This window comes from Pollachius pollachius (genome assembly GCF_949987615.1).
Source record: "Pollachius pollachius genome assembly, chromosome: 3".
Taxonomy (NCBI): domain Eukaryota; kingdom Metazoa; phylum Chordata; class Actinopteri; order Gadiformes; family Gadidae; genus Pollachius; species Pollachius pollachius.
This window is the reverse complement of record NC_136936.1, coordinates 17,628,704-17,652,268: the sequence shown is the minus strand read 5'-3', so window position 1 is coordinate 17,652,268 and position 23,565 is coordinate 17,628,704. Positions and strand designations below refer to the sequence as shown.

Sequence of the window (23,565 nt, the reverse complement as noted above, 5' to 3'; positions counted from 1 at the left end):
AAGAGTTACTTTATATTATCTCCCTCTGCTCTCCCGCTCGCTCTCAGCAACCTGGCCAACGCTGCCCACCACCCAACAGGGCCCAACGGCCCCCACTCTATGACATACTGTAGCAGAGGACCCCCACCCAACAGGGTTACACCATTCAAAAATGTGTGTATTTTCCGTAGGATATCTATGTATGGATGTGAAAACACTTTACACAGTCAGGCGACTCACAGTCAATTCTGATAGCGGTTGCAAAGGGGCAAGTAGGGGGTATTAAGGCATCTTTTCCTCAAGAGGTAGCCTATGGACTTTGGGGAGCGAACCCAGAACCACCGTAGTCACTCCATTATCCTGGCCCCCATTTTGTTTTTGTCTTTCAGTGTGATAAGACTGTTAACAGCCATTAAACCCTGTCAGCCAATCAGGACTCACCTCTCACACGGAGGTGGACGCTCTGGGAGTCCATCTTGTTGGGCTGCACCATGACCTTGCAGTTGTACTCCCCAGCGTCCACCTGCTGCACGTTGGACAGCTTCAGCGTGCCGTTGTTCTCGAAGGCCCTCTGGCGGTGGTTGAAGGGAAGCAGCGCAGAGTTCTTGTACCACTTGATGGAGTAGTAGGGGTAGCCAATCACGCGGCAGTGCACAAAGGCGTCCCGCCCTGCAATGGCGGTGATGTTCTTCATTGGTCGGATGCTGGCACGGCCTGGAAAACGTGACAGAGAGGGAGAAGGAACTCTCTATAAACATAATTCCAGGGAGGAGGTGTAGAAAAACACTGAATAACAATAAAAATATCACAGCAGAATATGTGGTAACACTTTACAATAACGTCCATTAATTAACATTAGTTATTGCAGTTATAAACATAAGCTGTTCATAAACAGTTCATTAAGGCTGAACTCATGATCTAGTAATCATTTGCTAATGGTGTTCATGTTTTCCATGTTAATTATGGTTATGGCTAACGATAGTATTAATGTGTTGATTATTTAATAACCCACCAATCCTAACCCTCACCCTCATCCTAACCCCGATGCTAATGCTATACAATAATGGTATTACAGCATTACCAAATTGTCTATGTGTATCAAAGGAATTTCTCCCACATTATATCAAAATGTTCTCCAACACAGTGTCCACACACGTGCTCACGTTGACCTCTGAACAGGAGGCTACGAAATAAAAAGTTATGCTAAAGATAGAATTGTTTGATGTTAAAGATTTAAAATAATTCATCCTCTACATTCTAACTGTTCACCTATAAAGAAAGAATTGAATATATATTTTTTATCCCTATATGGGAGGCAATATATACATAAAACATAATGTTTTAATCCGGTTATAATGTTTTAATAATATTTCATCTTTCAGGTTCTAAAACCATCACTACTGATGTAAATACACATGTACACTTGCATACATACACACTAGATAGACAAACAGGTAAACAAAGAGACATTTATTTTTGAATACACATATGTTCCTCTGGGCTATTTAGTAAGCAGTCTACTTAAACTCAATTTCCTGATACGTGTGTATGTGCTGCAAACCAGAATAAGGGCATGAGGAAAAGTTACAGCCTACAACAGCACAGATACCAGAGGAACTCAGAGAGCAAGAAAGTCACTCCATTATTTAACATTTAGTTTACTAAACTTGTGAAACCAGTGTAAGCGAGCTGGTCAATGGTGTTAAGAAAATATTACCAAAGGTACTAGAGATTGCCAGGAAACCAAGGTTGACATTAGGCTAGTTAGTGTAAAAGAGTGAGGAGTAAAAATATATCGATAGAAGAAGATAGAAGAAGAAAAAGCCAAAAGTCAGAGCAGGACAAGAGAAAGACTTAAAGGGAACATATTATGCCACCAGGTGTGAGTGTGATTAGCTTTACAAGCCGTTTTGAAAATCTGCCCCATATGACATCACTAGTGGGCGTGTCCACCTAGATCTGTGCTGGATAGATCAGTCTGCCAGCCTACCCAGTGGACTGAAGTAAACGTTGCTCATCTATCCAGCACAGATCTAGGTGGACACGCCCACTAGTGATGTCATATGTGGCAGATTTTCGAAACGGCTTGTAAGGGCTGATCACACTCACACCTGGTGGTATAATATGTCCCCTTTAACCATTCAGACTAACATAAACAGAGAAAAAGAATGTAATAATAAATAGGAAATAAACAGCATGCAACTTGTCTTGGACACAGATCAAGGCTAAGCAAAAGCCAAGATGAACAGACACACAGCCAATCAGAGAAGAATACATGACAGACAGGACAGCACCACCAACAGGTAGACAGACAGGTATACAGAAGGACAGACAGGACAGTAGTTAAAAAAGAAAGACAGACAGTCAGACAGGATAGTACTTTTGACAGACAGACAGACAGACAGACAGACGGTCACCTCTACCGACAGACAAACAGGACAGTACACCAGACAGACACACACACACATACAGACAGACGGCCCCTCAAACAGGACAGACACTCACACCAACCCATCCGACAGCACGGCAACATCAACCCCAACTTGGTTACTTGTGTGTACGTGTGTGTGTGTGTGTGTGTGTGCGTGTGCGAGTGTATAACAATTAAAAAAAGAGTGTTTTGCGGAGGAGCTGATTTGACAAGCACCTCTTACGTTTATGCGAGCCTGGTGGTGCACGGCCCCGGCGGAGTTGGCGCACGCGCAGCGGTACAGGCCGCCGTCCTGCACCTGCGTGTGCGTGACGTTCAGCTGGCTGACCACGTGGCCCTCGTGGGTCTCGTAGTGGCCCAGGTGGTGGTGGCCGTCCTTGATGACGGGGTCGTCGTCCAGCGACCAGGTGCAGCTGGGCGGCGGCGTGCCCTTCACGTTGCAGGCCAGGAAGACGGGCTCGCTGGGGTTGACCACCTTTTCGCTGAACGACGCCAGGATCTTGGGCGTGCCGTCTGTCACGGGACGAGCGAGGGGCGGGAGAGAGGGAGAGCGGGAGAGAGAGGATTATTAAGGTGTGTGTGTGTGTGTGTTGGGACTTTTTTGCACACCAAAGCTGCTGTGGGCAAGGCAAACACGTTCCACACACACAGTCCATCGTTAAAACAATGTGTTTTGATTGTTTCGATACATTTTTAATTTCGGGGTCACAGTACAACTATGAAGCGAAATTCCCGTTCTGTGTGGGTTTAATAGCTATTTTTTTTAGTCTGATTTGTTAAAAATGCCAAGCCATCCGTCCGCTGTTTAGTGAGGGACATTTGTGGTTTGCAGTTTTACTGCAGCTGCCTGTGCATGAGACAATTCCTATTTAGGTTAAGCTGTAGGTAAGCTACGGACATTGGGGCGCTGTCTACTATCCTGCTGTCCTCCCTGGGTTCTTTGGATACAGCTTCCCTTGTAGAAGATCCTTCACCCTGCACCTCCAGGTACACTGCCCCCCTCCCCCGGCCCGACGCTCTGAGCATTACAGTGGAGAAGTATACTAGGTGGCAATGGGTGTATGTGCCTCTTTTACACAATGCAAGCTCTAGGAAGTTGGTCATTATGCCGCACATAATGAAGCTGTTGCAGCCTCAAGTGTAAAAGGTCCCGCACTCAGTTCACTGGCCCAATCAGATTAGAGATAAAAGTGGTGTACAATAAACAGCTCGTATTCAAGTACATTGCTTAATCTCAATAGCTGGGATGTGGTGGCAGTTGGCAGAAAGAGCTTAGCTCATCCCGCACAATGCTCATGTATTTCTGTAGCGGGTTTGTTTCCAGAGGAAAAACAATTAACCACAGGGCGCCTATTTTGTCTTTGAGCAATCAAACCCACGTTAGCTTTAGAAACAAACAACCGATTAAACAAGCACTTGTCTTCTCCTTCTGCTGCATTTGACACTTGCAAGAGGCATCTGCACTAACATTTCATTTTTTTTTTATGCAGTGGCCCTGAATGTTGTGTGTGTGTGCGTGTGTGTGTGTGTGTGTGTGTTTGTGTGTGTGTGTGTGTGTGTGTGTGTGTCTGCCTTCTGTGGCTCTCTGATACCCTGGATCTGAGCCACGTGATTATAGATGATCAATATCCTTTGTTTTAAAGTGCTCTGGCCACAGGAGCCAGTTGCCCCAGCAACGGCACCAAGGTAAGCGTTGGGAAGTATGTTGGTGTGTGCGGATGTGTGTGTTTGTGTGTGCCTGTGTGTGTGTGTGTGTGTGTTAGTGTGTGCATGCATTTGTGCGTGTGCTTGCATGAGCCTGTGTGCGTGTGTAATAGCATGTGTGCGTTTGTGGTTGTTATAGTATGTGTGTTTGCATGCCTGCGTGCGTGCATGTGCTTGTGTGTGATTATGTGTGTTTTATGCTTTAACTCTGGACTGATTTTCCTAATGGGAGCCTATTGTGCAGAAAGGCACAACAGGCTCTCATTAACACACAAGCCCGCTTATCGATTTACTGAGCCTCCAAATCTGATTCTGCACAGTCACTGTGCGCCCACACACACACACACACACACCCACCCACCCACCCAGCTACCCAGCTACCCACACACACCCACCCCCACACACCATTAAGCCAATGTCTCACCTTCAAGGATGACCTGCACAAAGTCCTGGGCGGACATCTTGCCCCTGCGGGCGAAACACTGGTAGGCCCCGCCGTCGCTCTTGGCCATGCCCTCCATGATGAGGTTCTCGTGGTTGATGCCCGTGATGCGCACGTTGTTGCCCGGGTAGATGATCTCCCCGTTGCGGTACCAGGACAGCTCGTACTCGTCCGAGCCGCTCACGCTGCAGGACAGGGACACCTTGCTGCCCACGCTGCCCTTCACCTTGCGGGGGCTGATGACGGCCTTCAGGGGCTCTGAGGATGGACCCCCCGGGGACACGATGGTTATCACCATGGGACGTTTATGAGGGTGTTTTACAGAGATACAGCGATACGGGGATTGTGCGCTCAGGGTGCTTTTGCCTTGAATTAGAGGATGGTAAGATGTGTAAGGTAAAAAGCATTACAGTGTCTCAGGCTCATTCGGGCTCAGTCAGTATTCAAACATTTTCTTTTATTCCATGTTATGCACAGAATGTGATTGTGATCACATGCTGATGAACAGAAGTTGGCCATCTGTTTATGCTGTATCTTCTACACGCTGAGCCTCTGGGCGTCTACCTGACAGTGGGTGGATTTCAGCGAGAGATGGATGGGGAGTAGGAACGCAATGGAAACTGAACACTGTAACACACTACATCTGCATCAACTCAAAACAATGTGCAAACACGAATATCTAATTGGCCCCCAAAAATATATATTCTTTAGACCTGGTTTAATGTCTCAGACACGTGGTAATTACCAGAGGTAAAACCTTTATATATTTATATAAATATAAATATATTTCATTCCAGGCATGTATTTTAAAACTCTTAAACCCATGGGCCATGGGTTTATATCATAGTAAAGACTTTAGTGGCTTTAGTGACATTCATTTAGTACATTCAGGACGGAGAAGAAACCCAGGCCAACGGACGACAGGGCATGGAGCAAAGAGGAGCGGCTCCAATATGCTACGAGACCCACACGCACTAGACGCGCTCACCCATCGGGCCGCCCTAAAGAGACCACCGCGAGACAAAAACAAATCAAAGAAAAAGCCCTGCAGCACCAGAGACTCACGTTTGACCACCAGGTGCCCCATGACCTCGGCGTTGCCGTAGGTGTTCCACACCTCGCACACGTATGTGCCGGAGTCGCTGGGCTGGGAGCTCTCGATCAGCAGGCCCATGATGGTCTGGCGGAAGCGGCTGTCGGGCTCCAGGGGGCTGTTATCCTTCAGCCAGCGGTGCTTAGGCGGAGGGAAGCCCGACGCCTTGCAGGGCAGCTCCACCCGCTGGTTGATCATGACCTCGCGCCGGTCGAAGCCATCCAGGATGCCCGGCTCGGCATTGGTGGGGTCTGGGGGGGGGGGGGGGGGGGGGGATGTTGAAGGAGGACACAGAGACATGGATTGTCATGCGCTAACCGTCATGCCTTAATTCATTCATTTGGATGTTAGTGGTGTGTGTGTGTGTGTGTGTGTGTGTGCGCGCGTGTGTGTGTGTGTAAACGCATGTGTGTGTACGTGTGTCTGTTTGATGCAAATCATATTATTTATAGTAGAAACGAATGGCAGCCCCACATCCATGTTAAAGCATCAAGTTAACAAGTTCACGTTTAGATTTCATCAAGCGACATGCATGCAATGTATCTCACAGTCCGTAAAATCATCCTGTTAACATTTATTTGCGTCCTTTGACGGAAATTTATACGAGGCAAACTACATAACATCATTTTTTCTGTTATTGGACAGGGCACCAGCCTACACCAGAGATTGCTTGCACGCCATGCACTCACAACCTGGGCCCTGATAGACTGTCTCAGCCCTGGCCTGCCCTGAGGTGTCCCGCTCTGAGCCGGACACTCACCAGACACGATGAGACGCGCGCTGTTGCTCTGCCGCGTCTCGCCCGTGTAGCGGTGGCGCGTGGTGCAGCGGTAGTTGTTCAGCCCATCCTCGGGCAGGACGTCCAAGATGTACAAGGCTCCCGTGGATGTGATGAGATATCTTTGCCCTGCGAGGAGGAGGAGGAGGAGGAGGAGGGGGAGGAGGAGGAAGGGGAGAGAGAGTGAAAAGAAAACAGAGAAGCCAATGTGAATTCGACGTTGGGTCATCAGATTGTGTTCGTAAGCACCATGTCACTGATCGCAAAAGCATATTGCGATCAGTGTGTTAATGATTAATATGTGATTGATGATGTGATGGTTTGATGGAACGTAGATTTATACAGGGAAAGCACCACAAGTGTGCCCGTCATTGTTTCACCTTTCTGTCCAAAATCTTTTTCTAAGCCTTAAAACCCTCGTTCGTATTCCCTAGTCCCTCTCGTCTCCGTAGAGTGAAGCCAACCCAACAGCTCCCGCCTCCCCTACCAGGAGAGCCAATCCCTCTTCAGCGCTGTCACAGTCGTTTCAGCGTGAGGGGTAATATCATGTTAATTCCGCAGATCAAACCGGGTCGAGTGGGCTTGTCAACATCCATAAGGGAGGAAACCTGCCTGCCCTGCCAACACATGCATGCCAACCGTCCCCCGAGAGCGGATTGATGTCAAAACTGATCGAAAAAGCAATTTACAGGAGATTGTCTTTGCTGCGTAGCACTGGTGGCGCTGGTGGCGGCGGAGGTGGAGCGGGCTAACGGCGGAGGCGGCTCAGCACACGTTTAGGCTGGAAAACGACGCACTAGTCCCGTCCCTAACCCGAGGCGGCACGCCCCGGACGCCAGGAAGAAGGGAGGGATGGGACCGTGGCATTCTGTGGAGATGGTGCTGAGTGGAACTCAGTGAGGGGCTGCTGGAATGCGCTTTGAATTGGTCTTGATCAGATCCAATGGACAAGATGTTTTATTTGACAACAACAGCGTCAATCTCTTTGTAGCTATTCTCCGCTCATTGTGGACTGTCGTTTCTTTTGTTGATCACAAAGCGTGTCATTTGTCGGTTTCCACTACCAACTAGCATTTCTCAAGGAAATCCGCACCAGAAAAAAAGTAACATTCCCAGAGATGTATGCTGGTAAGGAGGAATTCTGTGGAAGAATATCCTGCTTATCCAGTCATTATCTGCCACAAAATGCTGAAGGCACCATCAATTCTGCAGTGAAAAAAAAAGCATATGTACTGCATCACGTATAGTGAGAGAATCCCTCAGAGCATACAGTTCATTTCTATATTGACAATAACTAGTAACCCGCATGAGATAAATGTCTGGCCTTTCAGATGCAGAAATCTCTTTATTACTTCAAGGACCACATTTCAATTGTCGACGTTTCAAATTTCTCCTCCCAACAGCTAAATAAATATCTGAACGGTATAAAGATTTAATTTCTAAATGAATATGAACAGAATTTTTTTTGGTAAAACAAGGGAATGTCTACCAGCTTTTAAATACCAGCACAGCTCAGACTAATTCAATCAGATCGGAAATAGCCTAAACAGTCTAAATAGAGTATTTTTCAAATGTCAGGTCCTTCTACTAATTCATACGACAAAACCACCGGCGCTATTTAATATTCCACTTGAGACTAATGCACATTAAAATGAGGCCTAATGCGCTCACATTTGCTATGCATGTTTTATGTTTATACATGCAAAGAAGAGAAATCCACCTTGAGGTTAAGTAAACAGAGGCGAAATGCAGATCGAGGCAGAAATTGCACCGCTTTTGTAAGCATTGACCTAGATAGAACAGACAACAGGTTCCCTGGGTTTGATGTCCTGAAGGCCCTTCACTGTTTTACATTCACCGCTCTGAGACAGGCAACCAGCACAGGGAATCCATAACAACAGGGAGGAAGAGGCACCCAACATGTATACCCATGTGTTTGTGTGTGTGTGTGTGTGTGTGTGTGTGTGTGTGTGTGTGTGTGTGTGTGTGTGTGTGTGTGTGTGTGTGTGTGTGTGTGTGTGTGTGTGTGTGTGTGTGTGTGTGTGTCTACATGCAGAAAGGCCAAGCTTGGCTGCATAATAAGGATCATAATATGAATGGGTTTGTCTGGTAGGTATATTGAAGCTTTGTGACGCTGGCCTGCCAATGGTGACATATTTTTATTTTTTGAAGAATTATGAAAATAGGATGGATCATTCAGATGTATTATATACAGTATTTTTCAATAAGATGAATAGTGTGTATGTTTTATTATTAATAGCATAGTAATATTGTGGAGTGGAAGAAAAATCTGCAAAGAATTGCAAATGTGTAGTCGAGCATTAAAGAATGTATGAATCAATATAGTATTTTGAGCTACAAAGAGCAAAACAATGCTAGAAAAAATATTTGAAATAGATCAAAATCTTAAATATAACAAAAACACAGAAAACCAATACATCTCCACTTAAAGCACAGCTCTGGGCTGTGCTTTAAAGCTGTCCATCTCAAACGGCCTCTCTCTCTCTGTCTCTTTCTCTCCCTCTCCTTTCTCTCCTCCCCTTTAGCTTCTCCATTTTGATTCTGTACTGGTCCTCTAAAATCTCGCTGTGGAATCCATCTTGAGCAAGACAAAATGGTATTTCTCTCCAGCCGCTGCAAGCTATTGCAATTTTCTCTGCGAGTACCTCTGTGCTCCTCCACTGCCTTTTAAGACGTCAGAGCCCAGTTATTGTGTTATGACAGAATGAAGTGCAGGCAGAAGGGGGGGAGGGGGGAGGGGGGGGGGGGGGGGCGGGGGGAGATCAAAACGAAAGCTATTGTATTGAAATGTGCTGTATTGTCTTCCTTTACCTCTCTCTTTCCCTTTCTCCCTCTCATCCTCTCCTGTTTTTTTCCCCTCAGCCTCTCCATCTCTCTTTAACACATTTCAACCACCTAAGCCATTATTTTGAGTCCATTATATATTTTATACAATATATTACCCTATGTTTTTATATTTAGCATACCTGCTCCCAAACCACAATACAATCCAGTCGAGGCAGTCTGAATAGGCATCCTGTATGAATTAGCTTTAGTGCAAATGATCCAAATAAGGCAACTATTTAAACCAATAGGGCTGCCCAGTCGTGCCTTTCACAAATGCAACGCAGAGGGAGAATTATCTTGTTGTCAGATCGCGGAGACCACTTCTTTCTCCCACACTCATTCAACGGCACCGCCTGGGGGGTGTGTGTGTGTGTGTGTGCACGTGTGTGCGTGTGTGTGTGTGTGTGTGTGTGTGCGTGTGTGTGTGTGTGTGTGGGGGGGGGGGGTTGAAAAAGTGCCCTGCACTGCCAGACGCACTTTATCTAATCATCGCCACTTTGCCCGAGACAGAATCTAATACCTCCAGTGGACTCTTACGCCCGGCGCGCTAAATAAGATTAGACGTATAGATGAGCTACTGTCACATCATTCTTGGCGTTAAAAAAAAAAAGTGCAGGGGAGCTAGTGTATTTATATCATTTAAATGGGAGGCAGAGTAGTTGTTTAGGTGCTTAAACAGTGCATAACTGCACCACCACATTAGCATGTGTTGGGAGGAAATTGAGTGATGGGAAATAGCAACTGTGTACAGCAGGTGCAGATCTGCATGAGGGGGTGAGGTAAGTCGAGCCCACAGCAGATGGCGCTGTGGTGCGGATAAAAATACAGCAATATCGCAATACAGTATCGTCGTATAACACGGTATAGTATGTCCTCAATTTTCACATCTGTATTAGTGTTGTAAATGAATGTCTGGCAATTTGTCTTTGTGTTGATTCGAATCCGACTCTGAGCTAATTTCAGGACCTGGTGCAATGGGCCCTTCAAGGATGAAAAATATACATTTCCCACAAAGATGCAGCAAACATACCCTATGTGTGTGGTTCTAGATTCTAATTTAGATACATCAGCGTATTGCAATGTTGATGTAATGTAATGTTCTTTTTCAATCACAACCTTTTGCGGTGTCGCAAAACCCAAACTTGTCGACACCAAGCATGAAAGAAGTGGTGTATTTTCTTAAAAGCACAACAGTGAAGGGTCTGTGGATGTTGCTCACTACAGGAGGTGCGTGAATGTGTGGGGAAGGGGGGGGCGGTAAGGAAGGAGGCAAGGTGGAGTGAAGGTGGATATAGCACACAATGTCTCAGACGGAGCCCGGCCCAGTTCTAGAGGAGTCACCGGAGACGAGGGGATGAGATGCTGTGAAGGATGTTCTTACATGTCTGGCCCACTTCAAACTCAACTCTCAGGGAGCACAGTCATCGCCACATAATATGTTATAGTCATCATTATCGTTATGATTAGAGACGGATAGCCGTCTGGTGGAAACCCAGTACCCAGCACAGGTAAAAATGATGTCTGTTGCGTTATACAATTTAGTAACCTGAATGAAGACAGAGAGTGCACTGCGATTTGCATGTGTGCTTCGTTCGTACCCCAAGGATTCCAGAACTTCATCTATTTACTCATATTATGTATCATGGTTTACATATAGATACGGATATGTACTTAGATATACGCACATGTGCATTTATTTACACAGCTGCATAGGGAAACTGCCCTAAATCTGCCAATTACATGTAGGTTATGTCTCCCCATCATCTTAACAATCACCAGCAATACCATCATCATCCGCCTCCTCTTCCTCATCACCGTCTGCATCTTCACAATCAACTGCAATAGCATCGTCACCTTCACACTCATCATCATAATCACCACCACTGCCACACTCATCATCATCATCACCACCACCGCCATGCTCATCATCATCATCATCATCATCACCACCACCACTGCCATGCTCATCATCGTCCTCATCCTCAAAGCCTTCCTATTTGAGCACCTGCTCTGAGCATTAAGTAAGTGGTGGAATACAAGCAAAGCACAGAGCTGCCATTGAGGCCCTGGTGAAGAAGGGATCTTTGGTTCAGAGGCAGATCTGGCATGTGCTGTCGAATACTAACAGAGTCTCTGTTTCTTCTTTGCCCTCAAACAGCCCTGTGTTCTTGTCTGGCTCATTCTCCTTCCTCCCAATCTCTCTCTCTCTCTCTCTCTCTCTCTCTCTCTCTCTCTCTCTCTCTCTCTCCCTCTCTCTCTCTCTCTCTCTCTCTCTCTCACGCTCTCTCTCTCTCTCTCTCTCTCTCTCTCTCTCTCTCTCTCTCTCTCTCTCTCTCTCTCATGTGTGGCCTTGAATACTGAATACGATAGGCTGGCTGTTTCAGAGCTCTGCAATCTGCAGAGGTCCTGCGGCCCTGAGCCACCACTGCCACCAACTCCACCTCTTTCACCACCACCACCACCACCACCACCACCTCCTCCGGCAGAACCTCTACCACCTCTAACACTAATGATACAAAACCTACATCCACCACTACCACCATCTCCACATCGACCACCTTCACCACCACCACCACTACCATGACCACCTCTACCACCACCACCACTACCATTACCAGTGTTGGGAAAGTTCACTTTCTTCGTGAACTAGTTCAAAGTTCAGTTCACAAATCTTAAAATGAACTAGTTCAGTTAAACGTTCATAATTCAAAATTTTGAACTAAGTTCACAGTTCCAAAAAATGAACTAGTTCATAGTTCTTTTTTTCAATACGTTGCTGTGAGCTTTTCGTTTTTTCTGGTATTTTGAACAGTGAGCCCCCTTTGTGGTTTGTCTAGGATGATATAGAGTGGTTGAATCAAGTATCGTAGCGAAATACGGTTTCTATCGTGTTTTATTGCACATTTAGCGCATTTTGTAAATCCCATTGATTTCTGTTGGAAGACTCATTACTCGTTGGCCGGAAACGGAAAGGGGGGAGTGTTCACGTTTGGTTGTAGTCTTTTCGCTCGGTTCCAGCCCTACTGATGAGACGGAGAACCGAGCGAAAAGACTACAACCAAACGTGAACAGCCCCCCCTTTCCGTTTCCGGCCAACAAGCAATGATTCTATGAGATATTCTAGTCCGCTGAGCTATGAGCCAGAGAGAGCTAACGTTATGGATTGTACATATTTATAATTCGAAATTCGTCTCAGCCTTTATATCACAGATTCACTAGGGTCTATAGCATATAACCACGTTGTCTGATTACAGTTTAATTCATTTTCCACAATTGAACAGCTCTCGTTTCGAAGAATAATCACCGTGCCATTTCTTTCAATGGGAATAGCGCTGGTCTATACTTTCAAAATAAAGTGTACATTTTTATAACATGAAATTCGTCCCAGCCTTTATATGACAGATACTATAGGGTCTATAGCATATAACCACCTTTTCTGATTACAGTTTAATGTAACAGTAAACTGGCAACACCTCAACTGCAAATGAACCGCACGGAGATTACCATGGCAACTGGTCAAACAACACGGCGATCTGCGCGCGCATCCGCCGTGTTGATAGAGAAATAACCCCCCCATTGAACGAAGTTAAACCGAGTGAGCGTGCCGTTCACTGACACCAGAATGAACGAGTTCACAGTAACGTTCATCAGGCAGTAATACAGTATGTTCAGTTCACGTTCGCCCAAAATATGAACGAGTTCATGAACTTTCGTTCAGTGAACGCGTTCAGGCACAACACTGACCATTACCACCTCTACCACCACCACCTCTACCTCTACCACCACCAACCCCACCACCTCTAACACTAGCGATACCAGCCCCACCTCCACCACTACCACCTTCACCAACACCACCTCTACCATTACCACCTTTACCACCACCACCACCAGGGGCGTAGGAATGAGTTTAACATGGGGGGGACACATATCGGAAACCTGACAGATCCGTTAATGGTTTGAACAGAAATATGTCATAAATTAACTACACTGAAAAAATTCACAAATATATTTTATTCTACTAAAAAGATACATTTGTAAATGTAAAGGAAAACACATTTTGAATGGCAGTAAGGAACTGATAAATATCAAATCAATTCTTTAATTGCTCAATCATCCAGTTTTTTAGAATAAGAAGCGGTGACAAGACGCTGTGTTGCGCTTTCAAAATAAAATAAAATATTTTTCTCCCCCCGGTATAATTTTTAGGTGGGACAAATGCGCCTGTCTCTGATATTGGAGGGGACCCGTCCCCCCCGGTTCCTACGCCCTTGACCACCCCAATCTCCACCTCTAGCATCACTTTTACCAGCACCTCTACCTCTACCACCATCCTGACTACCTCTACCACCACCATAGCAACTGGTAAAACAACGCAATGAAGCTCTTCATCAACCAAATGGTTCCTACTCTGCATCTGGGTTCCCTTTCAGCCAGGACAAGACGGCGGTTCAATTTGGAGCAACAGGCCCAAGCCAAAATAAATCCCCCAAGAGATCTAGGTATACATCATTGTAAAGTCGTTAAACACTTGTTAATGAATAAATGCAGAATATGGACACTACTGCAAAATATATTTTGAAATGCCACATGCGAGTGACATGTGGCATACTCCCCCCCCCCCCCCCCAATGTAAATTAAAGATGACTTTTCATTTATCATTAATCATTCAGTGTGCGCCGCAATCCATGCAAAAAAACGTCCAGCTGTCATGAGATGAACTATTCATATTTAATAAACAATTGTACAAGTAAAGGATGTCCTCTTAATAAATCATGGCACCCCGTGACTCCAGGCAGCTTGCCCGCCCTCTGATCCTGCTTGGATCACACAGCAGTCCGACGCTGGGATTCAGTCACTGCAACTATTCATATATACGTTATTGTTTCTACATATTATATTAAACATTATATACATATATGTATGTGAACATCAATACGTTACATAGTAATGAATAATATTCCATTTGATTGAACCAGGAATATTCATTATCATTTCATTCTCATTTACAATAACGGCCCATAGGCCAAACTAGAAACACTCAGGAAATGGACAAACCGCTTAAAAGAGATGCAACACACTCCAGATGTTACAGCACAGCAAAGTATCTAAAATGGCCCTGTGTTGCCATGACCACCAGGCACATCCAGCTACTGATGGGACCCTTAATGTTACCATGGTTATATTGGAGCTCGTCCCCAATGGGGACCCGGGTGGCTTTGTTTGACCTTCATGCCTTTGCCCCTCCGCGTGACAAGGAAGGAAGACACACACACTTCAGTTAAAGTCACGCTCTCCCCATCTCACTCCTCCCTAACAGCCCCCCCCCCCCCCATCTCAAAGTCATCTGCCTCCTCGCTCCATGCTGCTGGTGATCGATTGCTTTATTGTTTTCAGGCGAGACAGGAGCAGAGGGTGGGTGGTGGGTGGGTTGGTGGGGAGGGGGGGTGGAGGACAGTTTCATTGCGGGAGTGTCAGAAAATGACAAAAAATGATGTGACCCCTTCACAGCCACCTCCTTTAAGATGAAACCCTGGATTTGAGTCAACGGGAAGTCAACAGGAAGACAGAGTTTGGGGAGTATTTACAGGAGACACAGCACGTGACTGTGAGAATATAGGCTATGTTAACAATCAGGGCCGTCAGTAGATAGCACACCATGTAGGGAAAACATCTAAAGACATTTAAGAGCAGAATACAAACAGACAATCGTGTCCACTGGCATACATGCAGTTGAGAAAGACTAGATTGGCGTGAACAGGAGAAAATTCACAACAAAAAGGTTTTTTACGCATTGCAATGCTAACGTTATGAAGACGATGAGTTCAAAGAGAAATGCTCCCTCAGTGTATTGCCAAGGAGGGCTAAACGCGCAGCATGCATGTGAGGAACGAATGGCGTGACCATCAATTATACATCGATGTACACCGGCTCACTGGCCTTGGCTGCCGACGCAGGTATAGGGATACACATGTTCTAGCGTTCATAGATTCATCTAAAAGGGCAGACAAACTCACTCGCTCTCTGTTGCCCTATCTCTCTATCACCCTCCTGCAATATCGCTCGACTCCCCTGTGCTCTCTCTCCCTCTCCCTCTCTCTCTCTCTCTCTCTCTCTCTCTGACACACAAGCGCAGAGTCGCCCACACACAAACTGCTGAAGAGAAGATTTGGGTCTCCAAGGTTAAAGAGTCTAAGGTTCCGCTGTAGTCTTTGATGAGGCAAGCATTTCAGTAATCTCTCCTGCAAAGAGCGGTCATTAAAAAACATGTTGCTAAGGTCTACGCATTGCAATCACTAATCTTAGGACAACAGCATACAAACAGCACAAGGACTATACATAGGAGCAGTTTGTCTTTCAGCACTGAGAGGACATTCAGCACAGACCCAAAAAACAAATACAATGGAGACCTTTTCTTAAATCTTTTCTTAACCCAATATATGGTGCATTGAGATGTCGTCTTAATGTTTGATGTACGTTATGTGGTGCAAATGACCAAGTGGATAAAGGTGAGCGTTGTAATGCGATCATTGGCACCTGCGTCCAATTAACTTCCCTGATGGAACGGGTTATGGCTATATGCAGAAACCAAAACAAGACATATGCTATAAAGAAGCCCAAGTAGATATCGAAAAGGCACAATATGTTCTAATTGTTTAAAAAATAGCCTAGTCTCAAAGATTAGGTTTCAAACCCATCAACCAACTGTCTTCTCAACAAGGCGAGAAGAAGATGAGGAGAGCAGATGCTAGCCATTACTTGAAGTCATGGTTTCAAGATGTTTTTTTTTTTCTGAAGATGTAAAACCAAATTACTGATTGGCTGTTCAGCTTAAGCGAATCAGTGCGTTAGAAGAGGAAAAGAGTGAGCCAAGCAGCAAACGACTTCATCAAGAGGGCATGCACAATAAGACTCATTATCCACTTCATCTCATCCTATTATTCATCATGTTCACATATTTTCCATTTGAAGTGGCTATATTACGAAACCATCTGAGAGACAGTGGTGTGTAATGGTAGACAAACGTTGTTGTGTTTCACGTTCGTATATACCCGCAGTCCTTGGTCTCCCGGTGTCCCTTTTGGAATGACGAATACAGTCTACCGCCCCCTGCTGGGAGGGAGTGTAATTTTCCTCTCACACAAGCGCAGAACGGACGTGTTTGTTTGCTGTTAGCTCTAGTCTTTGCAATGTGTTTGAGTGTAACTTATCGGCAATGACACAGGCAACAAGAGGCAACGCAATGTATCACCCCGACCAGCTATGTGAGGTCGAATTGGTGTGTCAGTCGGTTTGGTGTGTTTGACGTATGTGGTGAAGGTGCACAACATTCGTACCTTTTCCCACAAAATGTAAAGGCACATATTGGACCTATTGTATGCGTCCATAAGGTTTATTGTAGCACTTTGTGTTTGGGCTCCATATTGGCACACCGATATCCACAAATAAGGAGAAATAATGAGTAAATTAATCTAGCTTTACTTTCTATGCACTATTCTGGATAATAAACACTGGTTGCTGATTTGTGTGCATCTGTGTGCATCTGTGTGTGTGAATTTGTGTGTGTGTGTGTGTGTGTGTGTGTGTGTGTGTGTGTGTGTGTGTGTGTGTGTGTGTGTGATTGTGTGTGAATGCAGAGCAGCCTCCCGTCATAACCTAATTATTGCAGCAGCTTAACAACAGCAATTAGCACATTTCCATCAGACTACACCAATTTGTGAGTTCCATTCCCCAGCATCCAGAGGGGAGAGGGAGAGTAAGAGAGAGAGAGAGACAGAAAGAGCTGAGCAGAGCTACTGGCAAAGTTAATTCTATATCAATATTGCTGTGGGAAATTGTTTATGGTAATTGTGGTTATTGTAGAACTGGGTTAAAGCTTTTATTAATCTTAAAATTTCAGAGGGAGTTTGCGGCCCATGTTTACAGACTCCTCGCTCTTTGGAGTCACTGAATGTTTGTCTAAATCCAGAATGAAATAACTACCTAAGTTGAATTAAAACACTTTAATCAAGTTAATTATTTTCGCTACACTAGACTTATTCTCACCACTGCTCTCACCTCATATTGCTATGTGTTGTGTAGATTGGCATGTGATTGCTCAGTAATGATCAAAAAAATATAAATATAAATGTATAAATGTAAATATATATTAGTTTATCCAGTAGGAACAAATTAATGTCCCAGCCTTGCGTCTTTCATGGGCAGCGTCCGGTCCTTTGACAGGGACACGCGCCCGCAGACAATATATGGAAACAAAACATCCACGAGAACACCATTGCTCATCTTTTATACGCGCTCACTTATTCCACACTGTTGAAGGACATCAGCCACATCATCTCAACCAGGGCCCCCAACCCCCTCTATCCTGTCTTCATTCAGCACTACGACACTGCAGGATATTATATACATATATAAACATAGCTACAGTATATACATATATATACACACACACAAACATACACACACACACACACACACACACACACACACACGCATACATACATGCATACACACCTCCCCCACTTCTCCTACCTCACCCACCTCACCCATCTCATCTCACCCACCCCTCCCCTCCTCCCCCCACCTCACCTAGGGAGCCGTATGACGCTGGGAGTGATGGGCCGGCACATGAGACTGGACAGTGGGACGTGGGCCCTGGTTTTTAATAGGGTTCTGTTCCCAGTAATTACGCTGACACAATTTGATCAGCGCGGGGCTAAGCATCTTCATCTGAGGCAGATCGGAGGGGGGGGGGGGGGGAGGGGGAGGGGAGGGGCTAGGGGGGGGGGGGGGGGAATTAACGCTGATGTAATAAGTACAATTTGTCACGATTAAGACGGAGGTGTTGACGGGCGGCGGCGTTGTCAGGGCAACTGATGGCTCTCCCCGGCTCGACGCTACAGTATCGCGGTGCATGAGGAATCAAACCAGAAAGAATCCCTGACAGCGACAGGGTTCTTGAAGCCGGTCCGCACGACCGAGGGCACAGGCCCCTTGACACGCTGTGACAGAACAAACGGATAACACATGTTCCCGCATGTGCCAAACGAAAAATGCAGCCCGTAAACAGACACGTGTCACGTCTGTGAATTATGTGAGGGTCGCCCTTGGTTACTTAGGTACATGCAGATGCGGGATGGAAGAAACGTGAAGCCACCCACGCGGTAATGGCACCCACGACTCGAGGTTTGCCTGTGGACGTGCGCGCGCGCGCGCGCGCGTGTGTGTGTGTGTGTGTGTGTGTGTGTGTGTGTGCAAACTACAGTAATTAAGATGCACTGCTCTCTGCTTTCAGATGTCCTGCTTTTACACTGGTGGAGGGGCCCTCAGTTCACAATAGTTCACATTCTTTCACACACACGCACACACACACGCGCGCACACACACGCACTCATGCGCACACACACACACGCACACACACACACACACACACACACACACACACACACACACACACTCACTCACACAGACACACGTACGCCAGCAACCCAGACCCAGCAAGTCCTCCCACAGCCGCAACAATAGCATCGATCTGTTCACGCACCCTGGGCTCATATATCTCCAGTATCAAGCTGCAGGTCAATTGCTTTCACCAGACAACACAATCTCTTACACAATCTTCCATTATTTTCTAATCCATGTCAGCAAAATACGGCGACGGAAAATAGTGCAGCAGCAAGGGGGCACATGCTGCTCCTGAACAGTGGGATAAATACACTGGTGGATTTTTGGCAGCCAATGGGCACGCACCGGCTCAGAACAATTCTACCACTGCAGGATCGCCTTTCACAAGCACAGAGTATCCCGTGTGTTCTCCATTAGATCATATGTGTATGCAAACACCAGTGTTCAGCAGGATTGTGTACCCTAATGTAAAGAGTTAGGTAAGCAGTGAAGTGAGCAGTGAAACAGCGGTCACCTATAGCGATGACCGTTTTGAAAGGAGGCTGGCTTCGGGGCAGGGTTGGCCGTCCATAGCGTTTCTGCCTGACTCAGTAACAACAGCCACATTAGCTGAAAGATGTGAATCTATCAGTCAATTGTATTCCGGAGAAAAGGCAAAGCTATCAGAAGTATTGACAGGGTATTATAAATTATGCAGCGATTGGATAATATACTGCTATCGATGACTGCTCTTTCAAGGCATTTGGGAAAGGTCAGCAAATATGCCATGCTGCCGCAATCATAACCGTTAATGGCGACGCAGAGCCCAGCCTACTGAACGTGTGCTGTAGGACCACTTTCACATTTCATGTTTACAGTTGCTTCACTATATTTAAACGGTTGGAGTGCAGTTCTTTTCCCTATGTTTTTATTTTAGTTTTGGATTTTCCATATCAGTTTGGAGATATATTGTTTAAATTATGAAATAAATATGGAAAAACCAAACATTAATCCGCATGTATGTATATATATATATATATATATATATATATATATATATATATATATATATATATATATACATACATGCGGATTAATGTTTGGTATATATATATATATATATATATATATATATATATATATTTAAGTTTGGCTTCTCTATTCCAGTTTGGAAAAAATAGCATAAATTCTTATATCAATATGGAAAAACAAAACCTTAATCAAAATATATATATATATATATATATATATATATATATATATATATATAAACCACCCCCCTAGTTGGTGCGGCAGACTACTAGCACTGGTGGTGCTAGCTGTCCGTCGAGGTATGTTCTCTGTGGTAGGTGGAGAGATCACTCAACAACACAACACACCAGGTAAAAAAATAAACAACAACAACAACATGCGCCTGAAGCTAATTCCGTCCGGCGCTATGGTAATGACTTGAAATAACCTGCACGACTGCATATGCCACCTCTGTCAGATAGCGCCAGAGGCTAAGCTGTCATGACTGTGATTCCGGGTTGAAGCGCAGCAAGCTAGCAACATCAACATCCACAACAACAACAACAGCAACAGCAGCGGCAGCAGTAGCAGCGGAGGCAGCAGCAACACACCACCGACTCCATTTCAAAACACAGCCCCCCGTGGCTCATCGCAGAGACATGACTCAATGGAGCATGTGAAGGGAGCAAAGACCTACTCCTGTAGCTTGCACACACATGCATACGTGTACACACGCACACACACACACACACACACACACACACACACACACACACACGCAAAGACACAACCCTTCTCAGGGCCTAATTTTCCTTGCAGAGCAGGTCACAGAGAGGTTAGTGAGAGAGTTAGAGTCGTAAAGTCTGCCTGTGTGTGCCTTTGTGATGTGTGTGTGTGTTTGTGTATGTGTGTGTGTGTGTGTGTGTGTCTTTGTGATGGTTTCGTGTTCATGTGTGTGTGTGTGTGTGTGTGTCTGTCTTTGTGATGTGTGTGTGTCTGTATCTTTGTGATGTGTGTGTGTGTGTGTGTGTGTATGTGTATGTGTGTGTGTTTGGGTGTGTGTAAACATGCATCCCTAGACGTATATCTGCAAGTGCATCCCTTGTTCTTATCTGTCTGTCTGCCTGGCCTGTCCCCCCCATCTGTCTGCAACCCCACCCTCCGACAGCAACCCATCCTACGGCTCAACATCCCGCCGAACGGGTGCAAACCGGACTCATCAGCTGGAGCTTGACCGGATGGATTTTGCTGTCATTGTACCTTTACTTGCCCTGGGAATTCAGACGTCCGCCGAGCGAATCAGCAACTTCTCCCTCTCTCTCCTTCTCCCCTCCCTTATAATGTATGGCTGATGGCATCATTACTCTGAATAACGACGGTGGCTGCTCTGTCGTGAGGATTGTTCCCCAGTGTATAGTGTTCCTGCGCCTCAATGTCAGCCTCTCTCGCGTCAGGACGGCTCGGCCCCGCTCTCTCCGCTGCTCTCCTCCTCTTCCTCCTCCTCCTCCTCCTCCTCCTCCTCCTCCTCTTCTACCGCTGCTGTTACTGCTACTGCTGCTTTTATTTCTTCTGTATAAATATTGATGTTATTTGCTGTGAACTCGGCCAGACTTTGTAGTGTCCATTTTGCTCAAGGAAGGCTCGGCGGAAGCAGTGCTTTTGTGATGTTAAAATGGAGGTGGGATGGCGGGCGTGGGCGTCGGAGGTGTCTTTGTGCTTTAAGGAACGGCCCAGGGTTGTGTCGCTGTGTTGGCTGTCGTCAGAGATGCACATTATTCACAGAGAGATGTTTATTAAAGTACAAATCTAAAAAAAAAAAGTATGCATCTCAGCCACACTTTCTGAAGTCACGTGCACATCAGGGAGGAGGACACGCATGCACACACTCACACACAACACATAAACACACACACACACACACACACACACACACACATACACACACACACACAAACCGTCTCAGCCCTCTAAGAAGTATAATTAATGATGAAACGCTGATAAGGGGGCCTTGCGAAGGAACAAAAAAAGAGAAACAGTCACTAAAGATTCCTGTCATGTCATGTGGCTGTCAGCGGGGTGACATAAAACCGGGTGACGTCTGACATTAAACCAAAGGTCGCCAGCCTTCCTCCTCCCGCCCTGGCTCTCAGCCATGAAAGAGATACACAGAGTCGTCCAATGACAAGAGAGGAAGACGCGCGAGGTGGGGATACACTGCAGTTCTGCCTGTATCAGGTGTGACATAATCACCTGTGGCGACCCAAATCTGGATTGGGAGGCTTTGGACTTGAGGTAGATTAGTTAACGTGTTTTTATTATGATGCACTTTGCGGTCAGGAACACGCGTGATGTTTTTTATGTCCGTCAAAGTATTTTACAGACGGTTGATATCGGTGGTTGCATGGACTGCGTTAGTAGGCACAGGTACCAGGGAAGACTTCTGTTATGATGACAGGCCCAGTGAGATGCTATGCACAAACACACACGCCCACACACTATACATACTCGCCTGAGAGTCTGTTATGTGCAGTTTGCAAGCAGGCAACTTAGGAAAAACGTGTGTGTGTGTGTGTGTGTGTGTGTGTGTGTGTTTCCTTAATCTCTTCCAATTAATACTTTTAATTTCCTTTCCCTATCACCACTTACTAGTTTCCATTCACCTTTGCCCTCCTCTTTCCTTCCTGGCATTCTGAAGTGTTTATACTGTCTTTGTTCCTTGTATATGGTCTTCAGGCCCCCTCTCTCTATATACATCTCTCACTCTAGCTCTCTCTCTGCTCGTTCCACCTCTCTCGCCCTCCCCACCAGTCTGAGGGATGATCTTCTTTCTGGCTCTTGATCCTCTGAACCCATCTCGCATTCTGTCTGAGCCTCCATCTCTGGCATCTCCTTGTCATCCTTCTCTCTCTCTCTCTCTCTCTCTCTCTCTCTCTCTCTCTCTCTCTCTCTCTCTCTCTCTCTCTCTCTCTCTCACTCTCTCTCTCCATTTCTTACTTACTTTTTGTGCCTTTGCATCCGATGCCCACCCTCTCCCCCCTCCCCCCTCTCGCTCCTCTATCCCTGTGCACCTCCTCTTCATCTCTCTTCATCTCCACTTCCTCTGCCTTCTTCCAAAGCAAACAACGTCTCCTTGTCCGTGGATCCTCTCCCCTCTCCCGGACAAAAGACTCTGCTCCCCCTCCGCGTCCGTGCCTCCCCGGCAGCGAGCCGGAGAGCCACTGCGGGGCCTCTTGTTCGCCGTGCCGGGGCGGCCGCAGGGCCCCACAATGGCTCGTTTCAACCTCAATTTCCCCTGAAATGAATGGGAGCCCACCCCGGTGCACGCCGCGCGCCTTTTAATTGGCCCGAGTTAGATTCAAGCCATTAAGCCACTGATGTTGACACGTCTGCACCGCCGCGCCCACTACACCCTCCTCCCTCCCTCCCTCCCTCTCTCCCTCTCTCCCCCCACCACCAGCCCCTCCCCCCCCCCCCGTCTCTCTCTCTCCCCCCTAGCCACCACCACCAATCTCCCGGCTGCCAGAACATAAACACCTTATCTCTCGGCCACGACTGAGCGCGGGCGTCATGAATATTCAACCGCTTCCATCTCCGTTTCGCCAGACAACAGAAGGCGCGTGCACCGCGAGCGCGTGTGTGCGCGTGTGCGTTTCTGCGTGTGTGTGCATGTGTGCGCGCGAACGCAGACACACATGCACAAAAAATGGCAACAATCACAAATGCAGTATTACACACGGCTATGCACCGATGCACACACACACAGATACACGCACAGACACACGCACGCACACGCACGCACACACACACACACACACACACACACGCACACACACACACGCACACACATAGTCAAAAAAGATAAATGCAGTGCTTGGAAGAGCAAACAATCGTGCGCACAA

At 46.3% G+C, this 23,565-nt stretch overlaps 1 protein-coding gene across 2 annotated transcripts in view; it reads right to left on the bottom strand.

Moving 5' to 3' along the window:
• Nucleotides 1–23,565, bottom strand: part of dscamb (Down syndrome cell adhesion molecule b) — a 120,745-nt gene that overhangs the window by 42,055 nt on the left and 55,125 nt on the right. For both annotated transcript variants that reach the window (XM_079731823.1, XM_079731824.1), the window contains exons 4-8: nucleotides 6,410–6,556; nucleotides 5,622–5,900; nucleotides 4,539–4,814; nucleotides 2,627–2,923; nucleotides 421–693 (exon numbers count right to left, since the gene is read on the bottom strand). In XM_079731823.1, coding sequence (XP_079587949.1) covers nucleotides 421–693; nucleotides 2,627–2,923; nucleotides 4,539–4,814; nucleotides 5,622–5,900; nucleotides 6,410–6,556 — 1,272 coding nt within the window. The remainder of the gene's footprint in view (nucleotides 1–420; nucleotides 694–2,626; nucleotides 2,924–4,538; nucleotides 4,815–5,621; nucleotides 5,901–6,409; nucleotides 6,557–23,565) is intronic.